General features: G+C 39.2%; 1 protein-coding gene across 7 annotated transcripts in view; it reads left to right on the top strand.

The window, feature by feature from the left end:
* Positions 1–10699, top strand: part of MIA2 (MIA SH3 domain ER export factor 2) — a 112456-nt gene that overhangs the window by 17415 nt on the left and 84342 nt on the right. For 6 of the 7 annotated variants that reach the window (XM_014589282.2, XM_006152342.3, XM_006152341.3 and 3 more), the window contains one exon: positions 4668–5856. The exons of the other annotated variant lie outside the window; for it this stretch is intronic. In XM_014589282.2, the coding sequence (XP_014444768.1) occupies positions 4668–5856 (1189 nt within the window). The remainder of the gene's footprint in view (positions 1–4667; positions 5857–10699) is intronic. 7 annotated transcript variants of the gene reach the window in all.

The following is a 10699-nucleotide window of genomic DNA, read 5'->3' as shown; positions in this document are numbered from 1 at the left end:
CCCAACCCATTCTTTAGAAAACAAAGAATATAGAAAAAAAAAGAAAGAAAGAAATACAGAAAGAAAGAAAGAAAGAAAGAAAGAAAGAAAGAAAGAAAGAAAGAAGGAAAGAAAAAAAGAAAAAAAAGTTTATGTAATTTCTTTGGTTAAAGTTTTGTTTTTGTTTTTAAATGCCAGAGGAAGTGTGCATTTGTCACTATACCCAGCCAGGGCCTGATTTCAAGTTGTGGCTTGCTCTGGGGAAGTCTGGCTCCCTTTAATCACAAGGCCACAGGGATGGCCCTGGTTTAAAGCCTTTTAATGACTTTTCACTGAACCTGGAATAAAATCCAACTCCTTATCCTGGCCTTATAGACCCAGATAATCTGTCCTTGCCCCACTTATGACCAGTCTGTGTCCCTCTATTACTCGCCATGCTCCTGGCCAACTGGCCTTTTGATTGTTAGACTGTACCAAGCTCTTTCCCAGGCCAGCTAGTTGAAATGCTCTTCACAAGTACTTCACTTGACCAGTTTCTTATCCTTCAGGTCACAGTGTAAATATCAGTGTCTCCAAGAAAACTTTCAGGAGTAATGCATATGTTTATTATTCAGATTGTGGTGATGGTAGCACCAATGTATACATTTATCCAAACCTACCAAATTATGTACATTAATTATGTGCAGGGTGCGTAGCTTTTTTTTTTTTAATTTTTAAAACAGGATCTTGTTTTGACATGATCCTCTTGCCTCAGCCTCCTGAGTAGTTGGGACCATAAGCATGTGCCACCATGACCATCACTTTGAGATAGAATCTCTCCTCTAACCTCAGCCTCCTTAATAGCTAGGGTCACATCACCACTCTTGGGTTTTAGGGTGGGGTGGGAATCAAACTCAAGCCTCCTGTGTGGCCACAGCCTACAGCAACAGCCAGTGCACATTTCCATGGCAGAATCATAACTGTAGCTTTTTTTTTTAATATATGTATATATATACCAATTATACCTCAACAAAACCGGGGAAAAAAAGAGGACTGAATTTGGAAAAAAAACAAAAAAAATTAGTGCCTCAGAGAGACCTTCCATGATGATTCTAAAGGAATTATTGCTGCTTAATCAAGGTTTCCTATTGTTTTCTTTTTTAAATATAATTATTTTATTGAACTTAAAAATTTATTTATTAATTTTAATTTGACCAGAGAGACACAGAGAGAGAGAGAGAGGGAAAGTGAGAAGGCAAATCACCAGGTCTAGGATTTGAACTGTGTTTGGCCATGTGGGAATCCAATGCCCTTAACCACCATGCCACCTGCTGGCACCCTATTATTTTCTTTATAGCTCTTATCACAATTTGTAGTTACATTTTTCTGTTGTTTACTGTAGAATCCTGGCCCTTAGTACAGTGGCAAGTACATAGTAAGCATACAGATGCCCCACATTCTTATGTCAAGTTCCCTATAAAACAGACACTGGGGTGATTCTATCTGAGGCATTTACTGGGGAGTACTCTTGGAATAGCACCTGTGAGGGAACAAAAGAAAGAGCAGGACTGGGCAGACAGAGAAGCTGAACTGTGAGGCAGATGCAACCAAGGCCTCAGCAGATTCCATAAGGAGCTCTGTGGCTGGGACGGCCCTCCAGAGTTTCTGAAGATCCTGTTGGGAGCTCCTGTCCCTCCTTGCCTCCCTTTTATGGAAATAAATAGGTAAATAAACTTGAAAAAAATCTGAACTTTATTCTTACCGTATAATGCAGATGGCATAATGGTTATGTTGCTAGATTCCCACATAGTTGATCGTAGTTTGAGTCCTGAACCTGGTAGCTTAAAACTCATGCTGAGTCTGTGTATGCGTGTTCCCAAAATCCCGAGAGAATAGACAAGAAGGGATTGCTATGTGGCCATACTCCCGAGGAGTGATTTCTGTCTCTCTGGTGAGTTCTTGTGTCCTATAGCAAAAATATCTCTTTTAAAAAACAAAACTAACAAATTTATAATGGTAATATTGAAAGAATAGTACACATCACTAGCTCTAGCATTCAGATTTTTTAAAAAATGACTTCATCATTTTTCTTCTTAATCATTTAGTTGTTCTATAGGATGAGTGAATTGATCACTGCTTCCATTGGCTATATACATATTGTAACAAAGTAAGTCTAAGTGTTTTTTATAAAAGAGTTTATTTTATTTGTTATTAATATTATTATTATTCAACTTGTTATAGTCATCAGAGAGAGAGAGAGAGAGAGAGGGAAAGTGAGAAAGCAAGCTACTGGGTCCAGGCTGTGGGAAGCCACCCACATTAAAATGGCTGCCATGTACTTCACTCAACAAAATGGCCACTATGACCTTCATACATACTCCAGAAACAGACAACTTCCTGGTTCAGACAAAACTGACAGGTCCTCAATTAGGTCCGCTGTAAACCCCGCCTACTTCCTTCTGCCTTGTGTATATAAGAAAGCTCCCTGGCCCTCAATAAATGAGCGAAACCTTCATATCATCAAGAGTTGTGACACTGTGTGAGCTGTGACACTTCTTTTGCTCCCGTCAATGTGGGAGTCCAGTGTGCCAACTACCATGCCACCTGCTGGTCCCAGGAAGTTTTGTTGCAACTTTTTTCCTTCTTTTCTTTTCTTTCTTTCTTTTGTTTTCTTTCTTTTTAAGTTTTGCTACAGGGTGTGTGTGCTCGCCAGAGTGAGAGAGAGAGGAAAAGTAATTAATTACTCCCCAGGGTGGAAGGCCATGCCACAGTTTGTTCTCCTCCATTCTCCTCTTGGGATTTTGGGCACTCATGCATACATGCCTAGTGTGTTTTTCAAGCTGCTGGGTCCTGGACTTGAACTGCCCAGTCAGATATGTGGGATCAGTACACTGTCTACTGGTATAACTTTAAATCAGGCCTTCATACTTTATAGTCTCAGGTCTGTTTGAGCTGTGAAAGAGCTGTGAAATTCACCTGTCTTATTTTATTTAATGCTGCTATAATAGAATACCAGAGTCTGATTAACATAAAGGAAAGAAATTTATTTTTCACAGTTCTGATGGCTGGGAAGTCCAATATCGAGGGCTGGCATCTGGCTAAGGCATTCTTGCTATATCATCCAGGGTGAAACATGGGAAGGTGAGAGATGAGAGGGAGAGAGAGCGAGTGCACAAGAGGGGACCGAACCAGTACTTTTATAACAAATCTATTCCTGAGGCAATGGCATTACTTCTTTGACTTTGCCCTCGTGACCTAATGTTCTCTCCTTAGGCTCCGTCTCCTACAACACTGTTGCATTGGGCATTACATTTCCAACATATGAGTTTTGGGGGGCACATTCAAACCTCCCTCAAATTACTACACTGAGGCCTGTGTCTACCCAACACTCTTAGAAGTACAATATTTTGTGGGGCTGGCAGGTGGCGTGGTAGCTAAAGGTACTGGACTCCCACATGGCCAGCTGCGGTCTAAGTTTCAGATCTGGTGGCTTACTTTTTCACTCTCTCTCTCTCTCTTTCTCTCTCACACTCTTGTCAAATTAAAATAAATAAATAAATAAAGTTAAATAAAATAATTATAATTAAAAAAATTTTAAAAGTACAACATTTTGTGAATGTGTATGTTTTTCCATCAAATTTTATTTACAGAATTTACTGTAAGCAACATTAACTGTTTTTTTAAAATTTTTTCAGCTATTTAATACATAAATTATAATGTAAAATAATTTTTTTGTAATTGTCAGAGGGTACACGCACTCACTAAAGAGAAACAGAAAGAGAGGGAGAGAGAGAGAAGAGGAACGTACCCTCTTCACTAGAGCATGGTCACATTGAAATCTCTTCTCTATGTTTCCATCCTGCTGGGATTTTGGGCATGCATTCACATGCACCTGGCATATTTTCCAAGTGACTGAGGCTGAGATTTAAACAGCAGTTGACCATGTGGGATCTAGCTCCATTAACCATGAGGCAATAGGACTGGCCCATAATGTAAAAAAGTTTTTTATTAAAGTTTATATCATTAAGCCTTGGGACTAACAGGTGGCATAATAGTTATGTCGCTGGACCCCCACATAGTTCACCACAGTTCGAGTCCTAGACCTAAGGCTTAAAACTCATGTCAGGTGGGGGGATGGCAGGTGATGTAGTGGTTAAGCCACTGGACTCCCACATGGTCAACCACGGTTCAAATCTTGGACTTGGTGGCTTGCTTTCTCACTTTCTCTCTCTCTCTCTCTCTCTCTCTCTCTGTTGCTCTGTGGTCAAATTGAAAATAAAAATAATAATAATAAAGATGATGAATAAAATTAAATAAAATTCTTTAAAAAAACAACAACAAACTCATGCCAGATGGCTGTGTGTGCATGCCCAAAATCCTGAGAAGAGAATGGAGGAGAAGGGATTGCAGCATGGCCATTCCCCCGGGGGTGGGGGGAGTAAGTACTCACTTTCTGTCTCTCTGGTGAGTACACGTGCTCTATAACAAAAATCCCTTTAAAGAAAAAAAAAAAGTTGATATCATTAACCTATAGAAATCATTTGTGATACAAGTGTTTGAGATTGAGAGATCTGATTTTAGTTTTTGTTCTGCTGTTGAGCTAGTGGTGCAGATTTGGGAAAATCAAGGTTGTCCATTTTTAAGTTATTCAGGGACAATTAAGGAGCTTTAGTACATTTATATGGATCATAATTTATTTTTCCTTTTAGGAATCTGACTTTCTTTGTCTTCTTGGAGTAAGCTACACATTTGAAAATGAAGACAGTGAGTTAAACAGTGATAATGGTGAACATATATATCCATATGAAGAAGATAGAGACCAAAAATCTAATTTTCAAATAGAATCTGGATTTTATAAAATTTCTGAAAGTACTTTGTTTGAAGACCAATTTCCAGCATTAGAAATCTTGGAAGATGTCGGAAGCACCAGTGAATCAAAAGACTGGGAAGAAACAGAAGCTGAAAATGTGGAACAGGAGCATGTGTCAGAAGAACATCATGTCCCACCATCCTCAAATGCGCCTGAAGTAAAAGGATGGTTTGGATTAGGACAAAAACAAGTTGAAGAGAAGGATTTTGAATCAATTATCGAGCCTGTACAGGAGAGCTCATTTCAAAGTACAAAAATAGCAGTGGAAGATCAGAATCACATAGAGGAATTAAATAATGGTGAACTCCAAACAGAACCTGAATCAGAATTTGATTCATTGCCAGTGAAACATTCTGAAGTAGCATCAGAGCAAATTCTCAAGTCTCAAGACACTGGTTGGTTTGGTGGTGGATTTACAAGTTATTTAGGTTTTGTAGATGAGGATACGGGACTTGAATTATTGTCCAAAGAAAACAATCCATCACTACAAGATGATCCCAACTCCATATCACCTGATGAAGAAGCCACAGTTCCATGTGCAGAAGTATTAACGGAAAATGAAGACACAGTTGCTAAAAATAGCTCAATTCTCAGTCCAAGTTGGTTCGATTTTGGTTTTGGTATGTTAGGCTTTGCATATGCCAATGAAGATAAAACTACATCAGGTGATGGAGAAAATGAAGATAATGGAGGAGATAAACATGAACCTTCTCCAGTCAGTGAATTTGAACCTGATAAGAAAAAAGAAATAAAAATTATGGACACAGAAGACCAAATAGACAAGAAGAATGATTTAGAGAAAACAGATGATTCTGATATGTTACCATATTTTAAAAAATTCTTGTATAATTTCGACAACCCTTGGAGCTCCCAGAACATTCCAAAGGAAACAGAATTGCCATTTCCCAAACAAATTCTGGATCAAAATAATGTAGCTGAAAATGATGAAACAGAAGACTTTTCAGATGAAAATGATCTCATAGATGATATGAAAGTCTTGACATTGAAAAGTGGATACAGTCAATCAGGTTGGTATGAAAATATCTGCAACATACCTTATTTTATTTTAATTTTAACATAACTTAAGTTTATGAGTACAAAGATTTAAAAAGACTAATATTTCATGATTCTTAAAATACTTAATAATCAATAAAATGACTCTTTTGTCAATTTCTGGTTTACTATTGAACTTAGATCTTAATATATAATACTAAATATCAAGGGAAAAAGAATGACTGGAGATGTATTGATGTTCCAAGAAGATCTTAAGGCATTTTAGAATTAATTTTAATCTAGTATATATAATAGCTTTAAATTTTAAAAAAATAATAATAATTATTATTTTCTTTGGAGAGGTTTTTGCTATAGGATGTGTGCACTCGCCAGAAAGACAGAGAGACAGAGAGACAGAAAGCGAGAAATCACCTCCGGGGGGGTGGCCACGCAGCAATCCCTTCTCCTCCATTCTCCTCTCAGGATTTTGGGCACTCATGCACATGCGCCCGGCGTGAGTTTAAGCCACTGGGTCCGGGACTCGAACCGCGGCCGACTACATGGGAGTCCAGCGACATAGCTATTATGCCAACTGCTGGTTCCAAAATAATTATTTTATTTAACTTTATTTATTTACTTATTTTTTAATTTGACCAGAGAGAGACAGAGAGAGAAAGAGAGAGAGGTAAAGTAAGAAAGCAAGATGCCAGGTCCAGGACTCGAACCATGGTTGGCCACACGGAAGTCCAGCACCCCTAACCACCATACCACCAGCCGGCCCCTAACTTTTTTTTTTTTTTTGAGATATTTTTGCTATAGGGCACGTGTGCTTGCTGGAGAGACAAAGAGAGACAGAAAGACAGAAAGCTAGAAATAACGCCCCAGGGAGGATGGCCATGCCGAAATCCCTTCCCCTCCATTCTGCTCTTGGGATTTCGGGCATGCACGCACACGTGCTGGTGTGAGTTTCAAGCTGATGGGTCTGGGACTTGAACTGCAGTCAGCCATGTGGGAGTCCAGCTACGTAATCATTATGCCATCTGCTGATCCCAATAGGTTTAAAATTTAAATATTGCTAAGGCTTTTTAAAATAATTATTTATTTAATTTTTCAATTTATTCATTCATTTATTTTAATTTGACCAGAGAGAGACAGAGAGAGAGAAAGAGTGAGAAAGCAAGCTGTCAGGTCTAGGACTCAAACCATGGTCAGCCATATGGGAGTGTCCAGCACTTTAACCACCATACCACCTGCTGGTCCCAAGGCTTTTTTTTTTTCAATTCAAATAAAAGCAATTTCTATTCCCTCTGTCTACTCCTTCCTCTACTCTCACCTCTGTTCCAGGAACAAAAATTTCCCCCATTTTTTTTTTTCTGAATGGCACACGTATTTGCCAGAGAGACAGAAAGAGAGCAAGGGGAAAAAGCATTCACCATGAGGAATTGTCATGCTACAATTTCTTTTCCTTCATCTGTTCATCCTTTTGGGATTTTGGACACTCACATACATATGTGTCCAGTTTTTTTCTCAAGTTGATAGGTCTGGGACTCTGATTGGCCACATAGATATAGCTGTCTTAACCACCAGGCCATGGAGAAAATATGTTAAGGGGAACTTCAATAATTCAAAATAATGGGACCAGCAGTTAGTGTAATGACTATGTTGCTGGACTCCCATGTAGTCGACGACCGCAGTTCAAGTCCCAGACATGGTAGCTTAAACTTACACTGGGCGCGTGTGCATGCGTGCCCAAGATCCCGAGAGGAGAATGGAGGAGAAGGGATTGCGGCATGGCCATCCCTACTGGGGGTGATTTCTCGCTTTCTGTCTCTCTGTCTCTCTCTGTCTTTCTGGCAAGCACATGCACCCTATAGCAAAAACCTCTCCCCCCCAAAAATAATAATAATTAAAAATAATATTGATTCTTAAGTTTATTCTTTCTCTCTGTCTCTGTCTTTCTGGCAAGCACATGCACCCTATAGGAAAAACCTCTCCAAAAAAATAATAATAATTAAAAATAATCTTGATTCTTAAGTTTATTCTGGGTCTGTGGTTTTGCTTTGCTTTGTTTTTCTTAGGGAGAGCTATGGTAACAAGGTTTTCTTTAAGTATATAAGGTAATAAGAAAACTCAAGCAAAAATAAGGTAAAAAGTTTTGGATCTTCTGCCTCAAGTCTCTCAATTCTGGGAATTAAACAGAAGGCAACAGAGAGAGCAGAGTACAATAGGATACTTTTAGATCTAGATGTCAGGAATCTTACAATTCCTCTGATTAAAAACACATCAAGGGACCAGCAGATGGTGTAATAGTTACGTTGATGGACTCCCACATAGTCAACCACAGTTCGAGTCCCAGACCCTGTGGCTTTAAACTCATGCTGGGTTGGGACTGGCAGATGGCACATTTGTTGAGGTGTTGGACTTCTATGTGGCCGACTGTGGTTTGAGTCCTGGACCTGGTGGCTTGCTTTCTCACTTTCCCTCTCTCTCCCTGTCTCTTTCTGGTCAAGTTAAAATAAATGATTAAATTAAATTAAATAATTCTTTAAAACAAAACAAACGACTCATGCTGGGTGCATATATGCACCAAAATCTCAAGAGGAGACTGGAGGAGAAGGGATTGCGGTGCCATCTTCCCTGGGTTGGGGGGGATTTCTCACATTCTGTCTCTGCCTCTCTCCATCTCTCCAGCAAGTGCACATGCCCCATAGCAAAAATCTCTCTCTAAACAAAACAAAACATGGATTGTATTTTAAGTAACAAATTACATAACTCAATTTTCCAGCATCTTCATTCTGATGTCTCTGTGATGGACATATAAGAAACTGCAAATATTGACCAATAATACAGAAATAATTGAACCCTAGAATGACAGAAAAGCTTTCAGAGAAGAAGTCAATAATGTCACAAACTCAGAAGAAAACACATTCCCATTAGAACCAGGTGTTTTTGTGTTTTTTTTTTTTTTTTTTTTTTTTTTTTATGGCTAAAGCACATGTATTTGCAGGGAGGGTAGGGGTGGGCTGGAATTGAGAAAGCACCCTTCAGGGGAGATGACCATGTTACAGCCCCTTGTCCTATATTATTTTCCTGGGATTTGGGCACACAAATATGTGCACAATTTAATTGCATTTCAAGCTACCAGTCCAAGACTCCAAAGCAGTTGGCTATGTGAGATTTAGCCACTTTAACCACCAGAATACCAACTGACCCTGTAATGTAAATGTAAACTGAATAATTCACTTACTACTTTTTAATATTGCTTTTCAGCACTACACTAATGCACTCACACACACACACACACACACATACATATATTCACATATATGTGTGTGTGGGTTCCTTCCTTCCTTCCTTCCTTTTCCTCTTTTTCTTTCTTTCTTTCTTTCTTTCTTTCTTTCTTTCTTTCTTTCTTTCTTTCTTTCTTTCTTTCTTTCTTTCTTTCTTTCTTTCTTTCCATTTCTTTCCTTTTCTTTTCTTTCTTCCTTCCTTCCTTCCTTCCTTCCTTCCTTCCTTCCTTCCTTCCTTCCTTCCTTTCTTTCTTTCTTTCTTTCTTTCTTTCCGTTTCTTTCCTTTTCTTTCCTTTTTTCTCTTTCTTTCAATTTGCTAGAGGGCATGTGCACTCTCCAGAGAGAGAAAGAGATAGAGGGAGAACCGCCTCCATGGGGTGTGGTCATATCACAATCCCTTCTCTGTGTCTACATCCCTCAGGATTTGGAGCATGCATACAAATGTGCCCAACATATTTTTCAAGCTGCTCGGTTCAGGATTTAAACCATCCAGCCAGACAATGGGGATCCAGCTCCATTAATCACTAGATCACAGGGCAATGTTCAAACTCAGCAGTATGGAGGCTTCTAATCTCTTTCTCTCTCACTTACTCTGACCCTCTGTCTTCCTCTTATAAGGAATCTTATGATAATTATTGTTCCTACAGGATAACCTCTCCATTTCTGGATCCTTAATCACATCTGCAAGGTCATTTTTATCATGCAAAATAACATATTCATAGACTCTGGTAGTTAAGGCATGAACGTCTTTGAGAGATCTTTATTCAGCCTACTATTTGGTCTCTCCTTTATTCGTTGGCTAGAGAAGAACTACAAAAACTATACAATTCTAGGAGTCAGCAGGTAGCATATTGGTTCAAGTGCTGGATTCCTATGAGGTTGACTGTGGTTTGAGTCCCAGACTCAATAATTTAAAACCGAGTGCATGTGTGGCGTGCCCAAATCCCAGGTTCATGTACCTATTATCTGAACAGAATCCTAACCTGTTTCATGGCTTTAAGTCTTAAGTAAAGTTCTCTTAACAATTTTATGATTTTGATTTATTGAAGCTAAAAATTGCCTTTCTTAAAATTAAAAAAATATATTAAAAGTATCTATTTAATGGCCACAGTAAGCTATATAGCCTCAGCTAGGTGCTACTTTATATATTCACTCTACTCAAAAAGTTTCATGCCTAAAGTCGAACATGTGTTCACAGATGTGTACATATCAGTTGAACTTGCTATTGAAAGTAGTTAATTAAGATGTTTTGTGAATCAGTAAAATGTGGGGGAAAAAGGGAATGGAAAACAACTGAAATATCAGAGATAGTGTGGGAGGAGGGGGGAAATGGCAGAGGGTGAGAAATAGGGGGAACATGGGGAACCAGCAGTTAGCATAATGGCTATGTCGCTGGACTCCCATGTAGCTGACCACATTTCAAGTCCTGGATCCGGTGGCTTAAACTCACGCCGGGCGCGTGTGCGTGCGTGCCCAAGATCCTGAGAGGAGAATGGAGGAGAAGGGATTGCGGCGTGGCCATCCCCCCTGGGGGGTGATTTCTTGCTTTCTGTCTCTCTGTCTTTCTGGCGAGCACACGTGCCCTATA

This window comes from Tupaia chinensis, unplaced genomic scaffold (assembly GCF_000334495.1).
Source record: "Tupaia chinensis unplaced genomic scaffold, TupChi_1.0 Scaffold000350_1, whole genome shotgun sequence".
In the NCBI taxonomy this organism is placed as follows: domain Eukaryota; kingdom Metazoa; phylum Chordata; class Mammalia; order Scandentia; family Tupaiidae; genus Tupaia; species Tupaia belangeri.
This window is presented reverse-complemented; position numbering and strand designations above follow the sequence as displayed.